General features: G+C 39.4%; 2 protein-coding genes and 1 long non-coding RNA gene across 3 annotated transcripts; 1 reads left to right on the forward strand and 2 right to left on the reverse strand.

Annotated features, from left to right (window-relative positions):
• Positions 1 to 1,057: 1,057 nt before the first annotated feature.
• Positions 1,058 to 7,809, reverse strand: PLA2G12A (phospholipase A2 group XIIA). The gene is made up of 4 exons (XM_027736519.2): positions 7,371 to 7,809; positions 5,627 to 5,703; positions 3,716 to 3,881; positions 1,058 to 2,650 (listed from the first exon to the last, which is right to left on the reverse strand). Exons 1-4 carry the CDS (start codon positions 7,792 to 7,794, stop codon positions 2,532 to 2,534), a joined length of 786 nt encoding a protein of 261 aa, XP_027592320.1. The 5' UTR covers positions 7,795 to 7,809; the 3' UTR covers positions 1,058 to 2,531.
• Positions 7,810 to 7,822: 13 nt separating this feature from the next.
• Positions 7,823 to 9,616, forward strand: LOC113995976. Its single transcript, XR_003543593.2, has 2 exons — positions 7,823 to 8,175; positions 8,953 to 9,616. It is a non-coding gene; the product is annotated as an uncharacterized LOC113995976 (long non-coding RNA).
• Positions 9,617 to 10,536: 920 nt separating this feature from the next.
• Positions 10,537 to 25,662, reverse strand: CFI (complement factor I). The gene is made up of 12 exons (XM_027736484.2): positions 25,134 to 25,662; positions 23,245 to 23,563; positions 21,866 to 22,010; positions 20,442 to 20,620; positions 19,355 to 19,465; positions 17,655 to 17,786; positions 16,490 to 16,528; positions 15,897 to 16,000; positions 15,162 to 15,277; positions 14,154 to 14,431; positions 12,920 to 13,021; positions 10,537 to 10,980 (listed from the first exon to the last, which is right to left on the reverse strand). The coding sequence occupies exons 1-12, from the start codon at positions 25,191 to 25,193 to the stop codon at positions 10,763 to 10,765; spliced, it is 1,803 nt and encodes a 600-aa protein (XP_027592285.1). The 5' UTR covers positions 25,194 to 25,662; the 3' UTR covers positions 10,537 to 10,762.
• Between the last annotated feature and the right edge of the window lie 68 nt (positions 25,663 to 25,730).

Raw genomic sequence — 25,730 nt, forward strand, 5'->3', positions numbered from 1 at the left:
TGGTTTGCAAACAGAACTATGAAAGTGCTATCCAGCAGGATTAAAGCTCTTTTTAGCGTTATACATGATTTGAAGGAAACTCTGGAATACTTTCATGGTATAGGTGAATACAGAAGGGAACAAAACCCAGCTCTTTCCAACACTGAAAATTTTCTGTATAGTCATGATTTAACCCCAGGCAGCAACTAAGTACACATGTACACACACACACACAGGATGGGGAGGGGAATCAGAAAAAGTAAAACTCATGGGTTTAGATAAGAACACTTTAATAATTGAAATAAAGTAAAATAAATAAAAATAATAAAAATGAAAATAATAAAGAGGAACAAAACCCAGGACAGACAAGTGACACACAGTACAGTTGCTTACCACCCACTGATCGATGCCCAGGCAGTTCCCGAGCAGTGATCAGTGCCTCTCAGCTGATTGGGATATAAACTCCCCCCCATTTATGTAGTGAACATGACAGTCTATGGTATGGAATATCCCTTTGGACAGTGTGGGGCAGCTATCCTGACCATGCTTCCTCCCTCCCTCCCTCTTGTGCACCTCCTCACTGGTAGAGCATAGGAAACTAAAAAGTCCTCGATTTAAGGTAAGCGCTGCTCAGAAACAACTAAATCATCAGTGTGTTATCCACATTATTCTCACACTACATCCAAACACAGCACTGCACCAGATACTAGGAAGAAAATTAGTTCTATCCCATCCAAAACCAGGACATTTAAGCATTTAGTTTAAGCCCATCTGTACTGAACTCAACAGCTATTTAGTTGAATTACAGCATTTTGGACTCATTGTGGTACTTTTTTTCATTTTAAACAAGCAGTGCCATTACCATTCCCTGCTTTGGTGTTAAAAGATTTTTAGGGTTACAACCGTGGAATTCCAGAGTAATTCAGAGTTGTTTCAATTTTATGGTAGAAAATAAATTTCACCAAATTTAGAGGAACCACAAGTTCGTCAAGCACAGTTTTGTAAAACTCTATAGTAATACTTCTCTTGCAGTGCTATTTCATATCCACAAATAAGAAAAGAAACCTTGAAGCATGGCTAAAGAATTTTAGCAGGAACTTTTTTTAATGAGGCACATTCAATGTCATGTACAGTAAGCTCCAGTGATAAACCAACCAAAAATACAACTGGCCAAGAAAAAACATATAAAAGTCCTTCCAGAGGAGAAATGACATTACAGTCCATGAGTCCAGTAAATTTTATGCATTTAGCATGGTTTCTATTCCCTGTTCACAGATGCAGTATTTTAATTTTCACTCCTCTCCTGTGGATATCTAAAGCAGAATCAGGGCGGCATGAGAGCAAATCATTACAACAGAGAACCTAATGCAGAAGTTAAGGACTAACACCTGTAGATCAGCAATGAAAGCTGAGTACAGAGAACAAATCCCAAATAATTCAGATATCAAGTGATTTTAGCTAGAGAAGTCAGAGAGAGAACAGATGACAGAAGTACAGGCTCAGATGTTGCTCAGCCTCACAGAGGTCATGGGAACCGAGGACAAAAATACAGGCTCAAATATCCATCAGCCTCACAGAGGACATCTTAAATAAAAAGGTTTGCTGGGCTTACTGATCTTAACCGTGGAACTTGCTTTTAGTTTTCATCAGAACGTACTAAATGAAAGCAAAGATGAATACAGTAGCCAAGTTGTGCCACAAGATAAATATAAATGAACATGTTGGAACACTATATCCTTTCCGTGCATATAATACACAAAATGTTTTATTTAAAAATAGACATTTGATGAATTTTTAAAAATAACATAAGAAACTACATTTCACCATTTTGTCAAATCAAAAGTATATCCTTAGATTGCAAGCTGTTCATTTTACTAGTCAAGCCTTAAAAGGATCAACATATTTGGTCTGAAAAGTGCTGCAGAAGTAAGGTTGATACAGATTCAGGTAGAAATATGTAGTTCAGATGTATACAGGCTTGGGGTATTTTGGTTGCTTTTTTAAGAACAAACCCAGGACAGCATATATCAGAGAGAACTGAATGCAATTGTACCAGAAACATGGAAGTACAGGCTATTTAAGATGTCATACTGATGCACACAAAACACTCCTTCCTGTTGGATCCATCAGATGCATCTAGTAAACCTAAAATGTGACCTATATTAAAAATCATCTGAGAATTCAATATAACTCTTCAGTGCCTCTGATGTCCCCATTATGGAGTTTTCTTAAAAACTTTAAAATGGCACTAGTGTTGCATACTAGTGCTGTAGTTGTACACTAGTGCTGTAGTGTTGTACAATAACATGCCCTGAGCACGCATACGCCAAAAGAAACTAATTTCAGTTTCCAAGATTCTGGCATAAAATAGAAGAGAAAGAAGACTTGTTTCTTTTTTCCATTAATAAGACTATTGTAGTGATTTTCAAATCAGTATATTCATGTCAGTGTTTAATATATTACTATCTGAAAATCATAAAGCTTTGTAACCAGAGACTTGCTTCAGTTCAGCTGAATCTTCATTGTACACCACGAGAACTCAGTATCTTCTTTCAGAGATCTGTCTTATCCTCATAATGACACATACATGCAGCTCTCTGGCTGTCCAGGTATGGTTTACATCCTAAATGTATAACTGCATCAAACAACAGCTGAACAGTTGATTCACAAGCTGCAAGCAAAGAAGAATTCAGTTAAAAGTAGCTTTGAATGGAATATGAAACTAACAGAAATAACTTTGGCAAAGTGAGAATGACTCTAAGAAAGAAGCAGTCTTCTCTGGGCATGGCAAACATTGTTAAATGAAAGACTGAACCAATACAGAGCCATTTAAGTTTTGAATTAAGATTTTTCACATGCCAAACAAAACGAACAAGAAAATTCATTGCATATGGAATGTTAACTGTGTTAGAATACTGAGTCTTGGGAAGATGAAAGAACTGGTTTACCCCCTCATTCTTTGCATCCCAGTGTATGCAGAGGTTGCTATTTTTAACATCAGCTCAACAGAACTGAACAAATATTCACCAGTTCTGACACTAAAGACTAATGCAATGACTTATTTGCAGTTAAATGAATTTGAGCAGTTCAAACACAGGCTTGTTCTAAAGCCTTACTACTCTCAGTGGGACTACATACTGTGAAAGTGACAATGTCTAAGTTAAAAAGTAGTTGTCATATATCCATCAGATGCAGGCCAACAACAAGAAGGAGTATCATATCATCTGCTACTAAGAAACCTAACATTTATTCACTAAGGGACAGCATTAACTACATCCACTACGACAGTGTATTATTCTAAAATCTTATTTCATAAAAGGAAATTATTCCACATTTTCCTACAGTTTACTAGCAATCATACGTAGTAGATGTTTAGAAATCACCCAGCAGAACAGTCAGTATTCAGCCATGTTACAGCAAATGCAAGAATTATATATGCACTTGGATCAAGTTGTATGCCCGTATTATTAATTCTAAATGTGAAGCATTTTTTTCCCCTCTAAAGTTAAAACTAACCTTAACTGAAGGTTAGATTTAACCCAGATCATTTTCCTATGCTGTGTCCTTGCTGTGCTGTACAAGTGTCTGGGCTGCACAACAGAGGGACAGAACAAGGCATCTTTCAGTAACAGCATCAGCTTATGAAAATGTAGCCTTATTGCGCAGCACAAAGATTCTTTGCCAAATTAAGCTCAGTTAAACCTGAAAAAAAAAAGAAAGGGTTTTTCACACTTACCCTGGACACTCTCTGAGATTCCAAGTGTTTTCTGCACGTTTCTGCAAATTTTTGAGAGGCAGGACTGAAACTGCTCATCACAATCATTTTTTTTATTGCCACAAGTGTCATAGCATCTGTCGTGTTGATTGCAGCACTTTGTCATCGAAGGGATACCAATGTCAAACTGTGAAGAAAATCCACACACACATGTACTCCACTGGTATTCCAGTTAAGAAAGATACAGCCTATGAATGGACTGTAACAGTTAGGAATTACAAACTAATGTGACCAATCCAGCTGTCATTCACTTATCTGTTTTGCTGTTCACTTCTAGTAAGGTGTGGTGATTTGACCCCAGTCAGCAGCCAAGCACGCAGAGAGATGCTTGTTCACCCCCTGCCCCACCTCATGGAATGGAGGGGAGAATAGGAAGAGCAAAAGCATGAAAACGCGTGGGTTGAGATAAAAGACACTTTAATAGATGAATAAAGGAAGAAAAAGATGTCCCAAAATAAGCAGTGCAAAAGCAATCATTTACCACATCTGACAAGCAGAGAGGATGCCAAGCCAGTCTGTGAGCAACAGCCTCCACTGAAGTCATACGTAGGCTTTACCACCATCCCCTCCCCACCTTCTCTCACTACTCCAGTTTTTATTGCTGAGCACCACTGTGCAGTATGGAATATCCCTCTGTTCAGTTTGTGTCAGCTGTCCCAGCTGTGTCCCCTCCCAACCTCTTCCCCAGCCCCAGCTTATGCTCTGGGGTGGTGGATGAGCAGAGTGGGGTTGAAAAGACAAAGTCCCAAAGCTGTGCAATCACTGTTCAGCAACAGCCAAAACCATCAACACTGTTTTAGCCCAAAATCCCAAACACAGTGCCATGCAGCCTGCTGTGAAGAAAGTTAACTCCATCCCACCCAGACATGGTACTCAAGGGTTATGGTTTAACTCCAGCTAGCAACTAAATACCGTGCTGCTGGTTGATCACTCTTCCTGCCTCTCCCCCACTGCCCCCAGTAAGATGAGGAGGAGAATCAGAAAAACACCCCTCAGAGGTTGAGATAAGGACAGTTTAATAATTGAAACAAAGTAAAATATAGTCAATAATAATGAGGAGGAGGAAAAGGAGAAAGAAACAAAACCCAAGACAGACAAGTGATGCACCATACAGTTGCTCACCACTCACTGACTGATGCCCAGCCTGTCCCCAAGCAGCAATCAGCCCCTCCTGGCCAACTTCCCCCAGTTTATATACGGAGCATCATGTTCTATCGTGTGAAATATCCCCTTGGCCATTCAGGTCAGGTGTCCTGGCTGTGCTCCCTCCCAGCTTTTTGTGCACCTCCTCACTGCCAGAGAATGGGAAACTGGAAAGTCCTTGGCTTAGGGTAAGAACTACTGAGCAAAGGCCAAAAACATCAGTGTTTTATCAACACTATTCTCATACTGAACCTGCAACTCAACACTACACCAGCTATGAAGAAGAAAATTAGCTGTATCCCAGCCAAAAGCAGGAGAATAAGCTAACTCGTATTTTCTTTCTAGCATTAAGGAAAAAGGATTAGTGTCAGTAAGGACAGCGAGAGTCAGAGCCAAACCCGTGACTCCCACAGTTGTGGTTATTCAACGCTTTCAAGACTGCATGAACAAAACACTAAATCAAACATCAAAACCTGAAAAATTAATCATCAATGTTACATTTTATGCTTATAATATTTGAAAATGTTTAAGCTATGTTCATTTACAATACTAACATTTTCCATCTGTTGTTACCAGAGCACGTCTTGGAGCTGATAAGAGCAGGGACACTGTATATGGATCCTTATGTATATGGATGCTGTCTCATTCTTGGAATGGGGGAGGGAAAAAATCATCTACGGTGAGGAAAGTTGATGTATAAAAGACAAGTCCAAAAATGGAAGTACCTACCTGAACTCCAAATAGAGGGGATCCACAGCCATTTGGTGGTGATGGTTTATATCCATAGCGAGGAACGGGCCTTGATCCTGAAAAAGGTAATTTATCATGCCTCAAATAGACTTTTTGCATGTAATTTTTGTACTGTTAAAACTCGCCACAGGCATTTGTAGGGCTTAAGACAGTATCACTCATATTTTTAACTTAAACATATACTTAGGCAGCTACATATCAACAATCCTCTCCAAATTACAACTTTGGGGTAGTAGGCAATTTTTTTAAAAAAGGGGGAGACAAGTCACCTGAGCAAGTGTCAATGTTAGCTTCAAAAGTTAAAAAAAAAAAGAGGAAGAGCTTAAGTTACTAAAATTGCTGTGTCAGTTAAGTATGCAATATGTAGGATTATATTTAAGAACAGAGTACTTCATTGCAAGTTCATTAATACTTCTATGCTTTATACGCAATCAACAGCAGTGCTGATTTTTTTAGCTTAACCTTTAAAATTAACTGGAACAAAACATTTTTATTTCTACAGCTGTAATCTTAATACAATTTAAATTAGTAGAGACTGCTAAAGTCCCAGCTCCCTGAATACTCATTAGTACAGCAAGCCAAGGAATTCTGCATTGCAAGTTAAGGAAAACTGTTAATTTGAAAAATGACCCTCCAACTTGTTTTGGTATTGGAAACAAACTGAGGCCACAATTAAAAGTGATGGAGAAGAAAAAACACATTTGAAAGGTTCATATTCTAGTACAGCAAGGAAATGTCACAGTGTCCTGGCCACTCTTGTGGAGCCAGCCAGGGTGCCACCATCAAACTCATTTCCTGATTTAAATCCAACATAGTAAAATGGGGGTGAGCAATTCCATGGACACAGGTTACGGTGAGCCTCCCGTTTCGAGAGCACCAGTGAAAAGCCTGGCAAGAAACCCCCTTTCTGGAGCATTGCCCACCTGGCCTTGGGATGGGATGGCTGGGGAGCCACTTTCAGCCACTTTATCACAGAATCACAGAGGTCAGGTTGGAAGGGACCACAGTGGGTGATCTGGTCCAACCTCTCTGCTCAAGCAGGGTTATCCTAATAATAATAGTCTCATATAATAATAGTGTAATATCCTAATAATAATCTATCAGGTCATGCCAACTTGAGCTGCCTCAATTAGATTTTAGGCAAATTAGGCAGCTAAAACGCAGGGAAGAAGCACAGATGTCCTCTGCTGGTAGCAGCAAGATTTACGAGCAGCAGGATGCATTCCTTCCGCCGGCAAACGTGGCTGCCATTAAAAGCTGTTATTTAAACGTGACTCTGAAACAACGCATTCCACAGCTCAGAGTTAGGCTTTTCTGTTCCAAACTGAAATGCTCAGGAGTGTTCGTAAATAACCCTTGGAGGGAGCAATTCTTTCCACTCCAGGGTTTTTTTTACTCTACACATCACCTACATATTTGACAGTTTGTCAAACGCAAACGTCGCTATTTAAAAGTCACACCGAGAGCACTGCTTACGCGTATATATGTTTATATATATGTTACACATGTATTTAAACATATACACAAGCGTAAGAACTTGTTTGCTGAGGCTGACAGATATATTTATACACACAGACACCGGTAAGAACTCGCTGGCGAGGCTTCCCCTGGGAGCGGCGCTCGGGGCCGGCGGGAGCGCTGCCGCCCCATCCCCGCAGCCCCGGCCGCTCCGACCGGGGACAAGGGTCGCCGTCACTCTCTCTCCCCCTTCCCATCCGCTCACCGTCGCTGCACTTGTACTGGCAGAGCCCGTCCTCGCCGCCCAGCAGGTCGAGGGCCGCGTTGAGGTACACGTCGATCTTGTGCACCCCGTTGCGGATGGTCTTCAGCGTCATCCTCCAGTCGGGGGTCTGCGGCGCCTCCTGGCCCCGCGCCGGCCGCAGGGCACAGCCCGCCACCAGCAGGAGCAGCAGGAGCGGCGGCCCCGGTAGCAGCAGGGCGCGGGCCATGCCGAGCCGCGCCCCGCCGCCCGCCCGCCCGCTACAGCGCCTCCGTCGCCCGCCCGGCCCGGCCCGGGGCCACCGCCGCCATCGCCGCCACCGTCCCACAGGCACCGCCCGCGGGGCGGGCCTTCCCTCATCCGCCCGCCCAGGGCAGGAGGAGGTGCCGGCCGAGCGTCGGTCCCGCTGAAGTGTCGGATGCTTCATGGGGGGAAGGTCAGGGTGGTCTGTGTGCAGTGCGAGGAGCTTTTCCGAAGCTGTCCAGGGGCAGGCGGCTGGATGCGCTTGTATGGTACCGTGGCGCTGCCTGAGCAGGGCCCTGGGAGGTACCGGTGCGATCCGGCAGTAGGGAACCGCGGGAGTCTGCTATTTGGGAAAACCTTTATTTGATGCCTGTGTTAGAAGTAGAGGACTCAATGTGAAAGAGACAACAAGAGTCGTCCAGAGAAGGGCAGCGAAGCTGGCGAAGGGACTGGAGCATTAGTCTTATGAGGAACAGCTGATGGAGCTGGGGGTGTTTAGCCTGGAGAAAAGGTGGAGAAGAGGAGGCTCAAGGGTGGTGTTATCGCTCTCCCAACTACCTGAAAGGTGGGGATCCGACTCTTCTCCCAGACAGCCAGTGGCAGGACAAGAGGAAATGGCCTCAAGCTGCACCAGGGGAGGTTTATGTTGGACACAGGGAGAATTTCTTCACTGAAAGGGTGATCAGACATTGGAATGGGCTGCTCGGGGAGGTGGTGGAGTCACTGTCCCTGGAGGTGTTTAAGGATAGACTGGACATATTAGTGCTATGGCCTAGTTGACAAAGGTGGTGTTCGGTCATATGTTGGACTCAGTGATCTCAGAGGTCTTTTCCAACCTGGTTGATTCTGTGATTCTGTGAAAGGCTGATTTTTGAGCCAGCCTTCGTGCCAGCCATGTTGGGGCTTGGAGCAAACGCTGCCTCTGGCAGCATCGTGCCCAGACCCACATACTGCTGTCCCTCTGTGTACTCATGGGGAGAACTTGGATTAGAGCAGCTAGAAAAACATGACCCTTTGGGAAGACAAAAAAAAGAAAAAAGTCTTTAAAGACTATATGCTTGAAATGTTAAAATTTTAACCTAAGTTTATGATGATGTTCAATGTGGAGGAAACTGATCTGGTGATATTTCCACAGGCAAGTGATTCAGTTTCTGGTAACATCATCATCAAGAGTGCAAGACGGGGTTGTAAAACAGAGCAAAATGAAAGTATATCTATTAAACATTGAAAGTCCAGTCTTGATTTGCTGAAAAAAAAAACCAGACCAAAATGAACTTGCTTGCCGAACATCCTGTTTGGTTTTGAGGATTTCTTTTTAATTAATTTTATATTTTAATTCTAGATGCTTCACAGATGAGCTGAAGTGGAACCACGAAAACTCTGATTTAAGATGTGTGGAAGACCTCAGAAAGTAGTAATATTTGACCAAAAGTTAAATGTGAAAAAGAACAGGAAATGGGAAGAAAACCAAGAGACTTTCAGATCAAGAGGCAGAGTATAAGGATACATATTCTATTTTTTTTTTTATTTTCAGCCTCAACATTTAATATTATTTGTCATTAACTGAAGATATTGGTCGAAAAAGTTCTTTGCAGAAATTAATTAAGTCAAACAAAAGAGGGAGCTCTTTGTACACCTGTCCAGCTTTTTCCTATGATTACTTTACCAAGACCCTGTGGTATATTCCTGTGTAGAAATATACTTAAATGCTTTTCTAAACAGGAAACCTTGTTGAGGGTGTGTGTGTGTGTGTGTGTGAAGAGAATCAATTAATACCCATACTTTAGTTATTGATGATTGACAGTGCCTTTACGTGACAAATTCATGCTTATGTGCGGTTTTTACAAGACTGGAAGATGAAGAAAAGTCAGTGAAAATGTAAAAACATTGTCTGATTGTGCTGAATTATAGAAAAAACACACCAGAACAACTGTGTTGTGTGAACATATGCCATTAATTCGACAGGATAATTAATGGAGTGGAATAAAGTAAAATAAATATTAAAAGTATTTGTAATTAGAATACAGTGAGGAATGTTCTAAAACTATTGAACAGTTTGATACAACTGGCTGAGACAGTCCTGGAGCTATTTCAGTTCTGTGTCAAGGATACCAATCCATAAATCAAATTCTAATACTTTAAAAATCTTTTGCACACTTTCTGTATATAACCCTCCTGGTTGTGAGGGTATTATGTGTAGACTGACGTTTTCCTTATGACAGCAAAGATTTTAACTTTAGATCTGTAACTTGCTTTTGTAGAATTAATTCTATATAATATATTGACTTTTTAAATATTTATATTATATAAAATGTGTGTGTGTATAAATATATATATACACACAGAGTAAAACTATTTGGTGTTAAGACTTTGTTGGATACCTGAGATAGATATATATACACATACACAGAGAACTTAAGATAATAAAGATGCTTTTTATTTAAGTTGAAGATTTAAGTTTTAAAATTCTTCTGGTTTTTGTGACCAGCTGTTAAATTAATAAAACTCAGAGCTACAAAAGTGCCCCAAGCTAGATGATCAGATGATATATATTAACTAGATATAAATTGTCTGAGTCTGTAGATGAAAAAAAACTACCACTAAGCAGATTTATTATTTGTTGCATTACAACAAATCCCATGGTCATAGTCAATCTCTTGATTAATAGATGGTCTGAAGTCTACTTCCACAATAAGCCTGAAGAATCTTCCAAGCAAGGCAGAAGGTTTCTAGTGACTTAGACCTCAGTGTGATGTAAGACCTTTAAATACTCTGGTTGCTGTCCTTTCTGTAAGTTCACATAAGGCCAGTGCACTCATTTTCCAACTACTGCTTCCAGTATGGTCAGTTTTAGCTAATTAAACAACGGCAATTGAAATGCAGTGTGAAAAGTGGAAAAGAACCCAAAATAACAACAAGAAAAAGATATTTTAATATCCTTTATTAGAGACTTTTGCTGTGGACTTGTGTCTGTAGAATTCTCTTCCTACGGGCTCTGCAAAATTATGCTATTCATAGACTGTAAAGAATTTTCAAAATATATTCTTTAAAGATTTGTAGTAATTGTTGCTAAGTTACATGACTGCTGATCGTGAAAAAGCACTGGTGTTTGGTTTTGCATGGGTGATATGAAGGAAGTATTGAATATAAGCTCAGATATTGTACCGTGCAATGAGACTCCGTGTCACATGGTGGCTAATCCAGTCATAGTAGCTGGCAACCTTTGTGTACACGCCAGGGTGACCAGCCTCCCCACAGTTCTCACCCCAACTCACAATACCCCAGACATATGCCACATTTTCTGCATCATAACAGACCAAGGGTCCTCCTGAATCACCTTTGCAGCTGTCTGTGGAGCCATCATAAGTACCTGAAGCAAAAGAGGAAATATAAAGCAAAAATAAGTTCATATACAAGCTAGAGCACAAAGCAGAGCTCAGGAGAATTTTCAGGTGCATGTCACTTCCTGACAGATATTTGCCTAATGGTCACCAGTAAAGGAGGTTCTGAACCTCTTCAGTCTATTATTTCTCATTTCTTTTTAAGTGCTGGATCTCTCTTTACATTTGTGGCCGGCCCAAATTCTCCTCATTTGCTTTGTTGTCAGTCATGTGAGTCTTGTTTCACCCTGTGCCAAAGAGAAGAATTCAGCCACATTGCCTATTGTGTCATAATAAGTAGCCCATAAAAATGGAACAAAAGCTGGAGGGAAAAGATAAAAAGATTTCTAGGTTGATTCCTGTGGAAATGAAGATATCGTAATATGTGTACACCTCTGTGTCTGCCTTTGGTGTCCTCTCTAGTCAGTCATTCATTGTCCTGTTTCATCTGCACATTTATTTTATTTACCAGCTTTATGAAAATAGGTGAGCAGGTACAAGAAGGAGAAGGAAAGCACATGAATGTGAGAAGGGAGGGAGAGAACAGCTGCCTGTAATACAGTGCCCTCACTGCGAGATCTCGGTCTCAGCGTGGACCTTTTGCAGCAGCCCTGAGGCACAAGTGTGTAGGATTCAGTGCTCCTTATGTTTCAGTGTTCACAAACCTACTTGTTTGCAATTCAGCAAATACAGTGCTTGTGAAAAAAAGAATAAGTGTAAAAGATGTGATATAAACAGAAGTGCTGCTACAGAGCTAGAATATGATCTTTCCTATATACTCAGTAAAAGTTTATTAATTTCTAAATCCCTTATGACACTTTTCTGCTTGGTAGGCTGTCCTAGTATGAAGGAGCCCATACCAAGCATGAGTCTCCAGGTTTTTAAAAATGTAACCTCTTTCTTGAATCTCTACATTATTGAGAAAGAGTTATGTGAACTCTGCAGAGTTGGGATTACTGATCCTATGAAACAAGGTTTTACTGCCTTTATTCAGTTTAATTAATATTTGCTCGTATAACTAACTACTGTGGATACTAGGCCTTAATTTCAATGTTTGTATTTGCATCAGGGAGGGGAAGCTAATGCCAGGTACCCCTGTTCTGAATTTCTCCCATGTGATATTGCCTTTGTCACCTCCTGGTAAAGGACGATCACTTGAAATACATTGAAGAAAAAGAAGATAAGTTACAGAACTTGCATAGTAAATAAACCCAGTATCTTACAGGTGTCATGCTGAATTCATCATAAATTATTTGGCTTTTATATGTGGTTTTTATTTTCTTGTTAAGGAGTTTGTTTAAATATTGCCTTTACTTTTCGATTTGACAAACGTTTGAAACTATCTGCCCTGTAAGTTGAATACTCATTGCTCTTTTAGTCATGTATTTGGCAATACCTTTCGTTATTTGAGAAGCAAAAAATGTGTATTCAAAATCCTCATTTTAATACTAGGAGTGACAACTAGTTTCCTAGGCAGACTAATCTAAGTTTGAAAAGTTAATCATATTTTCCCAGGGTACAGTGTGTTAGTGGCAAATGTCTAAGCAGATGAATAATTATATTCTAGTCAATGAGGCTACTAATGTGCTCTAGAACAGGCATTTGCTTAAATATGTTGCTGAATCAGAATCAAATGTAGTAAAGGTGGGAAGGTCAGTGCACTGTAAAGTGCTTGTGTGTCTAGAAAACACAACTCAAATTACATGCAGAAATTTGTCTACATAATTAGAGAAACTTGGCACACTGTCATCTGAACTCTGTTTATAAATACGTATATAATGGTGGATGCTGTAGCATTTTGCCAGTAGTGATACTGTGGTAATTGTTTTTTGTCTTTCCCAAGTCTAGAAGATTCCCAGCCATTATGTCTGACCTTCTAAACTGTAAGTTTGATTATGGAGAGATTATAGTAAGAAAACTGATGCTTGCCTGCACATTCCATTTTTTTAAAAAATCGTCCTGGATACAATGCAGAACAATTCTGAAATATATTAACATTTCCCCACTTGAGGATAAATTGTTTGGTATAACCTAGAAGAAAAAAGAATATAATTTTCTAAATTTAAAATGGTAGTACATATGAGACACATTTAATATAATAAATTGAAAAGTTACATATTTAATTATTTACAGAATAATATCTTCATTATTATAAACCAGAAACCTTAAACTGCCAGTAACATTTACCCCATATGAATTGCAGTACCTTGGTCATATATTTCAAAATAAAAGCAGAGTGGTTCAATTGTGATGTTAACTACAGTAGTTTCATTTTGTGACATTTTCAACCCTATCCATTTCCATGTCTTCCTCAGGTATTTTTCCCTGTGTTTTCCATATCAAGGTTTTCAGACACTTGGAAAATGGTATATTGTTTTCTGTGAAATGGAGATGTGGCTGTAATTCATTCTTGTTACATTTTTTCCAATTCGTCTCTGTCTTTTTGGGGTGAGTGGAGCAGTTATTGAAGATACAGGTGAACTATGTATTCACAAGCCTAAGGAGATGCTATGTTTTGTTCTCTGTCTCTGCTAGCAATTCCCAACATGGCATTTGCTGGCTGGACTGCTACTGAGTATGGACAGGAGAAACCTCACAACCAGAACATGGTAGCTCCAATGCCAAGCTGTAACGCTGTGATACAAAACAAGTGCTTCCCAAATCTTTGAAAGCATGATTACATTTGGCTTATGGGTCTCTGTGCAACTTCTCTGGGCTAAACTCAAACGTGGTTGAGATGGGATATGCTGAGTTTCATAACTGTTGGCTGCAGATCAGATCCTCTTGGGACAGAGGACAGGCTGTGACTGTGGGCCCCTGAGAGCTACCAACCGCCACTTGATAATATCCTTAACAGGTCTCCACAGCTAATATAAATATTAGATGGAAAAAACAAAAATTTCTTATTGTTAAGATAGTTTTCATCCAGGAATATCCTCCATATCAATTTACTAAGTGCTGAAACAGCAGAGGAAGCAGTACAGAAAAGAGAACCAACAGTGATAGCTGAATGTCAAACCACAGCCTATGTTTTTTGTACTCAGCCTCTTCTGAGTGCTTTATGCACAACTATTCTTCAGCCTTTTCAAAATGAAAGCTCACCACAACTAGAAAAGGAGTGATAGAAATAGCACATTCTTGTAGCAAGCACTAAAGCAAATACCTTTCTCTAGTCCCCATCCAGAAATCTTGCATCTGTCACCAGTCTTGAACATATACTCTGACCAGGGGATACAGGCAGGTATGCTGTTGTGGTCTGAGGAGCATTCTCCATTCCCAGAACCACTCAGCTCCAGCAGAGCAATGTCATTTTCATAAGTTGATGCATTGTAATTTTCATGAATTATCAGTCGTTTTAGTCTAAAAGTATGTGTCTCTTTGTCATACTGTATTGTATTCAACATTCCAACCCAGACACGGTAGAGATGGACTCGATTTGCCCTGGAAAAAAGCAGAGAAATAAAATACAATTTGGTACTTAACACAAGCAGTATATGTCAACTAGTTTAAAGCTGTAAACTTATGCATTTTATCAAAGTGTCTCTAGAATAAAAAGTCATGTTATATGCATATATTTTCTTTCTGGGCTTGATGTCCAGATTTTTCTGAAGTATAGTAAATATAAGACAGATGACCCATGCTGAGTACTGCAACTAATACAGAAAAAATGTTAAAACCCAGGCTCTGTGTTTAGTGCTGTGACAAAGAGAAACCAGGTGTTTATGCTGCTCTGAAAAAAGAGTGAGCAGATGTGGATGGGACTGGCAAATCTTCCCTGTCTGCTCTTGCTTGTTCTGGGGAATATATAACCCCAGGGACATTCTCAGGGAACAGATCCTGGACTTTCCCAAGGTAGAGATGGGGAAGAGAGGAGGTCCCTTGTATTGCATTTCAGCCAGAATGGTTACCTTGAACCTTTCCTGCCTGCTTGCCATTTGACTGAAGTATGCTATGTCTCTCAAACTTATTACTTTTTAATCTTTCTATTCACTGTCAAAATACTTTGTTTTCTCTGAATATTCCTCATCATTAATGTGAGTCAGTTTTTTAAATTGTTCTATTCAATAGGCAAATAGAAATTAGCAAACAGGTAGCTGAAAAGGGCACTAATATCCAATTCAATCTTTCTGCCTTGCAATAAGAAAATAATTTCATAGCTTGTCGTTTTTACCTGACGCAGTGTGCAGCAGTCAGAACCCAACAGCCACCAATATAAACCCCTCCACAGTACACTGTTGTACCTTCATTGCTGGTGTCTTTAATTGCCACTTGCCAGGGGAATTCACCCTATTTAAACAACAAACACAAATAATGAGAAATCATTATAATTGTACTATTCTAGTGCATAAAGGGAAACACATCTCTTGATATCACCTCACCATCTTGACTATGCCTGATTGTAAATTATAGATCTGCTGTGCAGAAGTTGTAAATTGGGCTACATCAGATATAAAGGATATATATGATAAAATCCAGTAATTTTATTCAATCTTCTGACTTTGTGCGATGCCACCTTCTCTCCAACTTTCAGTCATGAAACCCCTTGTAGACAGAGAAACAGATGTAGAATCTGACTGGTTTGATCTAGTGCAGAATTTTTGCTGTATTCTGTTTCAAAGATGCAAATTTTAATGCCATTTTGCCAGAATTGTTATTTCTAGCTATAGTATTAAGTGTTTTTCTGATTAATTTTCGTGTGTACAATGCTCAATTTTGCAGCTCCATATTTTACTTTACAAATTTTGCTTCTCTTTACTTTGCATTCACTGTGATGCCACTACTGCTGCAAAACAAGAAATAAATGTTGTAGCTGATTTTGTTATTTCCATAAGTTTAACAGAAAGCAAATAATGCCCATTTAAATCAATGCTGAATGAACTCATATGAGGTAAGGTGGTTTTTTTACCTTTTTTGCAGTCTCTCCACCGACGATTCTTTTCCGTCGAGTTAATGTGTGATTTGTAACACCACAGTGTGCTTGGGGAAGAAATGTCTTTATCGTTCTTCTTTCTTTGACAAAAAGGAAAAATGTACCTCAGATATACATTCTCTCTCTTTGGAGACAGGTTTATCTTTATCTTGAAAATTTGAGTGCTGTGAATATGCCAGTAGCTGAAATTGCAGGAAAGCAAAGACTAAAAATTTTGGCATCTCTTTTTGCTTTGAAAATTGCTTGTGTCTTAGCATCACATTACTTCTCTTCATTTTCCAATGCTGCTTGCATTCAGGCAAATAATTTTAAAGCTATTCCCCTATATTTGCTGGGAGTTTACCTCTACCAGATGCCAAAACATACAGATGTGGGTCCTCAGCCAGGATGAATTATTATGGTGTTCTTGAATTTAGTGAAAAGCGAGACAAAGAGTAAGCCCCAGAGTGCATCTTACTAAATCACAAAGTCCAAATATCTGAGTGTTCTGGATCTGACCAGCTAGCTGGTAGCTGAAAGTCACTAATAAGAGGGTATGCTGTTGTTTTTGGAGGGCTAGTTACACTTACCTTCATCCATGCTGTCATTTTCAGCCCCTTTTTCTTTTTCTGCAGTAAAATAACAAAATACTAAAATTATTGGCAAACATTTACTTGAATATATGTTTGTGTGCCAAAATCATGGTACACTTTTTAAATGCATATGGAGAGCAATACTCTTGAGCCTGGTGCTTGCTGTTTCCTTTCCTTCTAGACACTGTTTGGCTGCCTCAGCCTACAAATGACCTAAAATAGCAGATACTCATTTGTAACTACATGACATCTACTCTGCTTGCCAAGTCTAGGGAGCCCTTCTGCAAGGAAACCCTGAGAAATAGCCTTTTTTTGGTTTTTGATCTGTAAAGTGATATCCCATTCTCCTCTACCAGGAAACAACAGAAATTCCTCCTCCTGCCCCTTATGAAGCTTTCTAGAGCCCAAAGGAGCATTAGATAACAGGTCTGTTTTTTTTTTTTTTTCCAGTTTAGATTATGGTGTTGTGTACTGTGTGCCTCCTTTAACAGAGTAAGGGAGGGTATTCAACATGAGAGGTAAATTAAATGCTTCCTGAATCTGGTCTGTAAGATTTTATCCAAAAAAAGTGCTCATTGAATTCGATTCCTAAACGGGGGCTGAGCATTGTGTCTGTTCTCACATCACTGACAGTAATGTTTACATTTAGAGTTCAGTTTACCTGTACTAATTACCATTTACTGGTAGTGTTTACTTTTTTGGCTTTAGACTTTGTCTCTTATCAGAGCAAAGAAAAACATTCTAATTTCAAAACAAGGCAAAATCTTTTCAACAGAGAGGGGAAGAGCACAAAAGAATTATTATATTGACAAACTAGTCGAATTCCTCATCTATGAAGAAAATATTCCTGCTCCCCCTCTCAACACTTTCTTCACAAATAAGGGATACCAGTTTGATAGATGGCCACGTAAACAAAAGACATAATCTGCCTTAAGCCTCCCATAAAATCTGTTTCTTCCTTCCTTTTGTCTTCTTGCTATTTTCTAGAAGGAAAAGGAGGAAAATCACATAACCTTTTCTTCCTACCGTGCATAACATAACATTGGGAAGACTAATTCTTGCATGCATTTTGGTTCTGCCAATCTGATAAATAATTTAATAATATGCACTGTGTAGTCTCTAGTTATAATTGAGCAGAATTAAAAAAAAGAAACAAAAACACCTTTCAGAAGGAAAGCTGCACAGCGAACTCGAGCTTCATCCTCTCCTGTGAGGCAATCAGTTTCTTGGTTGCAGACATTCTTATTTGGAATACAGATATTTGACCGACAGTGGAAACTGTTGTCTCTGCACTCTGTAAAATAGGAGAATTACAAATGTAAATCACAGGATCATATGATTCAGCAACCTCACATAGTCAGAGAGCTTTTTAAAATATAAACACAATATAATACCCATGTTGCAGGGGACTTGGCAGCTCATAAATAGATCACAAAAGCAGGCTCTGTATGTGTAAACAAAATGAGTACTTGGCTCTTCTCACTTTATAATCTTGAAGTTTTAAAACTTGAAAAATGTGGATCTCTGTTACCGTTTCAGCCCTGTACTTCTGGACTTGGTGTCACTTCGTGCCAGTTTCATCCATAACACATGCCCACACTCAACCTCAGCCAAAGGATTTTCAGTTTTTGCAGCATTACTGATCATCTCAAATTAGGAACTGATGATGCTTGCGCCAAATCCCAAATCAGAGACCAAACCGACTTTTGGTTGAGTGACCTAAATGCCTAAATGCAGGGTTAGGAATCAAGAATCCTATTATGAAGATACTGGATGTAATAACTCTAGTTCTTCTAAAATTCTCGATTACATGAAAAGGTATTATGAACCTGAGAACCCCCTTCCTTTTAATTTTTGTGATCACTTTAAAAGTTATCAAAAGCAAAGCAGTGCTTGAATTTATGTCAGGGGCTTTTGAGCTTCTTTAAAATTTCATGTCAATCTCCTATTTAGGGATATTTGTGTCTAATAGAAGATAAGGTAGTTCTCTAAATGTGTCCAGATATGGATTGTATGTTCCAAAGACCACTGAACTCACTTGAAATATTTCTTCTGATTCCAAGAATAATTGTTTTCTGCCCATTCAGCTGAAGCAGCACTATTTTTGCCATGTGGAATCCAAATAAATGTCCTCCAAATATATGAAATCACAGGTATTTATTACTTTTTTTCTAAATACCTGTGAATGTGTTTTCACAATTATCAGATTATATTTACTTAAAACTGTAAAACTACAAAATTAAGGTTATGGAGGGATAATGATAGGATTTGTAAACCACATTACTGTTTGGCATGTGAAACCCAAATTTTGGGAGTATTCTCCTGCATTCAGGCCATGGTAGAGCCATTTCATGTTTCTAATCAGCATTTTTACAGCTGGAATTGCAGATGCTGAAAGAATGACTGTTCAGTGAACAAACAATGTGATGGGAACTGTTCACAGATATTCTAAAGATAATCTCGCATTAATAATAAATTTAAGAGATATCTTACTTTGGTTTAAAGTCAGTTCATTGGAAAAACAGTGTCTTTGTTTAATTACTACTGATTTTTCCCAACTAAAAATACATTTTCTTTTTAACATGGCTCATTTTTTGTATCAGTATTTAACAGCCTCTTAAATAATCTCATTGTATTTCCTCATCCTCTGAGGAAATCTAGGTTCTCAGAGATCACTTGCCTGCTTCAAAAAAGTATATTATGCCTGCTTTTTTCTTGCACTTGCCTATACATAAACTGTGGTTTGATTGCTTTAATGTAGTGACTTATTGGAAGAGAGACTTTAGCTGTCACTGGAAAAACTCTTTGGGAGTGGTTTTCTGCTGAAATGATTTTGAAACACCTGAGAAAGGAAATCATTACCTCTACAGCACAATTCATCACTTAGGTCTCCACAGTCATTGATTCCATCACAGGTTTTACTCAGAGAAATGCACTTCTTGTTGACACAATGAAACTCACCATCTGAACAAACTGTGCAGCAAAATGAAAACGAAGTTAGTGTGGCATTGACCATAGGTTCACAATTGCCTAGAGAAATACTCTGCCTGCATATTTTATTCTGTCAGCAGTTTGGCCTATCAACAGTAGGCATGCTGGGGCCCAGTCACCTAAATAGGAATCTTTTTTTATTGTTTTGATTGCCTTCCCATCAAGGTTTCAGCGTGGCCACTTATTTTCCTCCTCCAACTTTCAGTAGCCTGGCAAAAGGGAATTTAATTTCTTCTAGGGAAGGACTAAGCAAGAAAGATCAGTTCAAACCCACTGTAAATTATTCAAGTGATTAAGATGTTCCCCCTGTAGAAAGAACTCAACAAGAGTCTGTGAATAACTCCTTTTGTAAGAAAAACTTGAGATGATTCATAGCCCTTCTAACCAGCAGCATCTCAGGGTGATACTTATCAGTCCCAAAGAAAGCTCACTAGAGAGAATGAAAAGCTGTTAGAATTCAAAACAGGACGCTGATTCCCCATTTATCTATGAGAAACTGAGGAGTCCCAAAACTCCCCAGAAGATACCAGCAGTTCCACTATAGTCATGCTTGTCTGGCTACAGTGCTACTCATGTGATAATTGATCTCCCTCACAGAGAAAACAGTGAGTAGGAAGTCGTCACCTGTCTCCTACCAGTTAAGCTGGGAGAGATAAGACTTGTGGGATACCTTGGTACCCTTGGAAGGGATGGGAGAACAAAGAGAACCATGGGTGAAATACCTGTAAAAATATTTAAGGAGCAACAGTGACTCTCCAAACTCATAAACTCAAGACTGTCTTGACTCAAGATTGCCTCAATTGTCTTTAAGACTGCAAAATGATTATTTCAAAAAAGTCAAAAGTTTTCAGTTCAGGTTTGCTGTGGCTGAGAGTTCAGCAAACTAGGTTCTCATTATATAAAATAAACTCAAAATGTAAGAACTCCACAAAGATATTAAACTAAAAAATCTACTAACCTCTGAGATTTTCATAGCACTGGAGGCTAACAAGTCCCTCATTACTATCTCTTGATTTCATCTCTGTATGACATTCAGCAAGACTTGTCTCTAGGCCCCTGCAAGTTATTTGCAGACAATGCAATGAATTTAAAGCAGATTCTGTGATGCTGGAAATGGCTTGGTAATATTCAGCACCTCTGTGGAGATACAAATAATAATAACAACAAATTATATAATTTCCCAATGGATTGTCCACTGCTTTTATTGTTTAGAATTTATATTATTTTCCTCATTGTTAAAGAATTTTGGTCATGCCTAAGAAAAAGAGCAGACTTCCCGTGGAGTTGTCTCGAGGTAAATAGGAAATGTTTATTTTGGAAGAAAAAGTGAAGTGCTAATTTTTGCAGGTTGCTGCATAGAACTGTCTCCAAATGTATATGTAGCTCTATGACAGTCACTGTGTATCATGATGGATAGAAAAGTCTCCTTATGTAGCAGAAGTTGTAAGCTCAGATCTCTATCTCTGTGTGGACACAGGTGAGCCATAAATTGGAAACCATCCTGTATGGGGTTATCAAAACCAGTGTATATTGAGGAAGCTTAGGCCACTGCAAGGCTGAGATTAATAAATTTTATTTTTCTTGGCTTTAGCTGAGCAGTATCCTCCCAACAGTGTATGTGCACCCTTCCTTTCAGAAATATGGATTGAGTAAATAAGTAACTTGAGACGCTTTCAACAGGACTCCAGGGTTGAATACTCTGTCCCAGGGCACACCCTTCTCTGCTATTTAAAGAGATACTGATCAGCAGTAGGAAATACTTGCTTCTCACCTAGAGCAGACAATTTAGGGCACTGCAATTGCATCTTTAGTGTTCAAGTAGAGTTGGGGAGACAGCTCTACCTGACTAAGTTAAATTAGTTGTACAGGTGTAGAATTATTATGTACAGGATACAGAATTGACTCTTTATAAGGAGCTGAATACGCAACTTGGGTCATCAGTGTGTTCACAGGAAAAAGAACAAGCTGTGTGTGGCTTTGGCCCTACCTGGGGCCAAAGCAAGCAGTAGCAGCAGGGACGAGGGGTGAAGGAAAAAACTCCATATTCTATGGAGAGAGATCATTGCTCAAAGCTACTCTGTGATCCGTGCACTTTCCCTTACACAGACCTGAGAGAACACCTCCACATTGGTCTTCAGCTTTATTTTAGAAGTAAAACAGTTATGCTTTGTACAGTTGTAACTTGTAATAGAACACAGAAATCTGTGTTTTGGCTTTTACTCTGAGGTGTTAGTTTAAGAAGTTTTGTTAGAATATTGGAGCCAATACTTGCTCATGAGTTTTCTGTCTTAACTGCTGGCTGCATGTGACTGACAATTCTGTAAGCATCACTACTTTTTCAGATCCCTTGCAGTTATCCAGAGATGAATTCCCCAAACTTACAATTCAAAGCCAAGGTGCTTGCAAGCCACGTTTGCTTCGTTCATAGTCCATTCAGTAGCACATACAAAACTGTTGATCTTTTGATTAACAGGTTTTACTTGAAGCAAGTTTAGATTTCCATGATCCAGAGATACTGAAAATGTTTCTAAAAAAAAATCCCCAAACAATATCATATTATATAGAAGTATCTAGTGGAAAGACAGCACAAAACCAAATCAGGACTAATTTTGTACTTACAGCTGAGGTTCATATGGAAAGAACAGTAGATTGGGAATCAGAAGCTTCAGGTATTATTCGTGAATTTTCTGAGGATTGACTTTGTGTCTTTGAGCCTGCTATTTTTTCAAAATATACCAGTTTAAGGATAAATGAGGATAATGGACACTTAAGAGTAGCTGGAGGTCTACTGAGAACAGGCTGCATTTTAGTATAATGACCTTTTTTAGGGAACTTTTGATAACCAACCAGTAACACTTGAAGTGAGGTGGCCAGATCCTGTTTCTACTACCTGTGTATCAAAATGTCTGCTGTGTACAGTGGAGCTAAAGTCCTCAGCTTAACATAGTGAAGCCATATAGAGAGTGCACCAGGACCACATGGAGGTTCTCCAGACCTTTTCAGTGGAATAGACAGAATTGAATTTTGCCACCCTGAAGGTGATGGGCTCAGTTGCTGCTTCTCTGAGGAAAGGGCGTGATGGTACTGGGACAGTACTAGGCCTGGCTTGACAAAAAACATTTCGTGGAGGTGAGGCTGGAGGATGGGCAGGAACTGCCTCTGCTAAAAGAAGCACCTGCCCAGTTCACGGGAGCTGTTTTCCCCTGCACTCAGACAGATGTTGAGCCAACAAAGCAGCTTGGTGCAGCATAAAAAGCAGGTGAGAACAAACAGCTGATTGTCAGTGCACAAACTGTTGCTGGTTTGAGGGACAACAGCTTTCTGTTTGGATGGAATCCACAGCACGAAGATGGCTGAGGTGAATGTGGCTTACCTTCCCCCATGCACTCCCACACACACCTCAGCAGCTTGACTCCATTCCTTGGACACTTACTCCTGTGAGGTTTGTCCCTCTCAAAAGATACCCTCTCTGTTAATGTTCACAGCAGGCCCTCTCCCGCTGCCTCCCATCATAGTCAGCACCCTGCTTAGAAACCTTTGGGCTCTTTCCCATGTCTATTTCTTCCCTTTCTACCTGGGCCTGTCAATCATTTTATTTTTTTATGAAAATCAACAGATACTGCCCATTTTCAATGACTTTTCATTTTCTGTTTCATGTTGTTGCTAGTGCAAGAAAAGGAACAGACTTTCTGAGCTGTAAATAATAAGCATCTCCTTAACCACCAATGTTTGATAAATTTTGGAAAAGGAGGTGTTAATACCTTCAGGCATGCATTTTCCCTTGTGCAGAAACTTTGCTTTGGGTTGTTGACACTCATAGCTCTTTAGCTGACAGTAAGTATGGAAGTTCTTTCCATTGGTAGAACAAACAGAAGAGCCATTCTTTGGGCACTGGTAGGGAAGCTTACAGAGGCATTTTCCCTCCACGCATCGTTCCCATGGGTGACAAAAAACTTTCTTACAGGACTTGTGGGTGTATTGGTTGCTTAAGCATTCTCCTATGAGGTACGTGTCTTGCTCAGCTGGCTGGGTAGGTTCAACCTGCTCAAACTGGTTTTCTTCAGCATTAGATGCTGCATTCTGCAAGGCACAAAAACAATCTAATTAAAAGGGATTAAGATTAGGGACTGCACCAGGAGTTTTGCAGATCCCTCAACAAAGTGTCCATTCATAAGCCTTTTCCTATCTAAGAACCACAAAGTTGCTAAATATCATTTATAGTGTTTTTTGTCTTTGGCCACCTCATCTTTCTCAGTTTCTCTGAACTTTTTTTTCTTTTTGGATCATTTACCTGGTGTGATCTTCTCTCTTACTGGTCTCCCACCAACTTTATACTCTTTACTCTTCAAACATCAGCTGAAATGCACAGCTGATTATAAACATTTTTTAAGCCATTGGTTTATAACACATCCCAGCAATGGGACTGTAAGCAGATCAAAACATAGGGGGACTTAAACACCAGAGAAATAAAAAAAATAGAAATTTGATTTTTTTCTAAGACTTTTTTTATTGGCTTGGTTGACCTTGGATTTAAGTATCACCTGTAAATATTTATGAACTACAATCAATGGTTTGTTTTACTCTGTGACTGCTCAAGTAACAAGTATCTTAAAGAAATTTGAAAGTTAAATGCCCTTCCTTATCAGCTTTTTTCCTGTATCTGGCACAGCAGTGGATTTGCAGTGTGGTTGGTGGTCATCATTGGACTGCAAGCACAGATTCTGACCCTCCCTCTGACAGCCTCTGTTTGAGTGGCTCTGCAACTGTGTTCATGCAGCTCTCTTGTGACTTCATTGCAAGCTGAGTGCTTTTGCTTACTAAGATCTATGGGTAGGATGAATGATGAAACATGACAAATATATATGGATGGACTGCATAAAAATGGGAGAGAATAGTGAGTCCTCAAATGTGATTTATCAGCTTTGGCTGTGTCAACTGAATCAATATAGCTGAAGTTTAAAATTCTTGTGAAGAAATTCTGGCCATAGTAAAGTCAGTGATTATGTTGTTGGGGCAGAATTTAATCCAACAACCCTCCTTTTAACGGTTGTATAATCTTACTAAACTCTTCCTGCTGTTCTCAGGTGAGTAGAATCCAAAGTATGAGCCAGATCCGGCTTGGCATAACTCCCATATTGTGCTTGGTGTTTCTCCTGAACGGGAACAACAGGTGCTGATTTTTATCTCAGGATTTCTCTAAAATACTTGGGTCATGCTGAATGCTCAGCTCAGCTCAGCTTTCCAGGACACTTCTGCCTGAAGACAATCCTCAGCAAACCTTCTGGCAGTAGGATGTACCATGCTGCTCTGTGACAAGACTGTAATCTTGTTTCTCAAAAAAAAGGGGCGGGCGGGCAGGGGAAATAGCAGCACCTTTATGTGGTCAGCCATGCTTGCAAATTTGGTTTAGCATAGGGTCATGATTAAAATCTTTCCCACAAGCCTGTTAGCATAAGCCTCAGATACAATCAGTACATGAAAGAGAAACAGCAAGCTTCAAACATTCAAGCTGGTCTAAAACTAATGTAGGAAACCCAAATACCATGAAAGGAAACTTAAAAAAAAAATCAACTGGTTTTGCTTTTTTAATAATAAACTGTTTTAAAACCTTTTTAATAAATTACTGCTACCACAATAAAACATATCTTACCTCTGATCCACAAAGACAAAAGAGAGAGAAGAAAACCAAGCAAACTGGGAGCATTCGCATGATGAAATTTTATCTCCCTTTGTAGACAAATTCCTCTGGCTGGGATTCTTTAGAATATCAGCTGTTAGATTTGTGTTTAATTTTTAACCATTAGTAAAATATTTTAAAGTGCACTCAGAAATAAAGTACAGGAGCCGCAACTATTGACTGATAAATCTGATCTCTCCAAAGGATCCCGCCTCGGCTCGACTGGTTTTATCATAAGTGCATGATGAGATAACAAAAACAAAGCTCTTGAAGTAAATGATTAAAAGGAAGCACTTGTTAAGGAGACACATTTCTTTTCTTTGGCCAGAGCAATCTGATCCAAACATTGCACTGGTTCTCCTGATTGTAGGCATTATTTACTATATAATATTTATTATATTTTGTGAAGGACAAATGCTTTTATGTACAATGTGTATATGGAGAAGCCCTCCTATCCGTGTGATGCCCATTACACGCTCATCCGCGTCACAAGCTCCTTTTACACGGTTTGTGTTGAGAATTTTCCAAGTGTTTGGCAGATGCTTTTGCGACAGTGTCGGTCGGCCGGTG

The sequence above is a fragment of the Pipra filicauda genome, unplaced genomic scaffold (genome assembly GCF_003945595.2).
Source record: "Pipra filicauda isolate LSUMZ 115617 unplaced genomic scaffold, ASM394559v2 scaffold17_size4572894_pilon, whole genome shotgun sequence".
Taxonomy (NCBI): domain Eukaryota; kingdom Metazoa; phylum Chordata; class Aves; order Passeriformes; family Pipridae; genus Pipra; species Pipra filicauda.

What these genes read in the sequence shown, in the direction of transcription:
- PLA2G12A (XM_027736519.2), bottom strand. Translation starts at nt 7,794, where the DNA reads ATGAAGCATCCGACACTTCAGCGGGACCGACGCTCGGCCGGCACCTCC. An exon ending in CCCCTCTATTTGGAGTTCAG is followed by an intron (nt 3,882 to 5,626) that starts GTAGGTACTTCC and finishes TTTTCTTCACAG; the next exon opens with TTTGACATTGGTATCCCTTC. An exon ending in AATCTCAGAGAGTGTCCAGG is followed by an intron (nt 2,651 to 3,715) that starts GTAAGTGTGAAA and finishes CTTTGCTTGCAG; the next exon opens with CTTGTGAATCAACTGTTCAG.
- CFI (XM_027736484.2), bottom strand. Translation starts at nt 25,193, where the DNA reads ATGCGAATGCTCCCAGTTTGCTTGGTTTTCTTCTCTCTCTTTTGTCTT. An exon ending in TTTGTCTTTGTGGATCAGAG is followed by an intron (nt 23,564 to 25,133) that starts GTAAGATATGTT and finishes TGTGCCTTGCAG; the next exon opens with AATGCAGCATCTAATGCTGA. An exon ending in GGGAAAATGCATGCCTGAAG is followed by an intron (nt 22,011 to 23,244) that starts GTATTAACACCT and finishes ATTTTTTTTTAG; the next exon opens with AAACATTTTCAGTATCTCTG.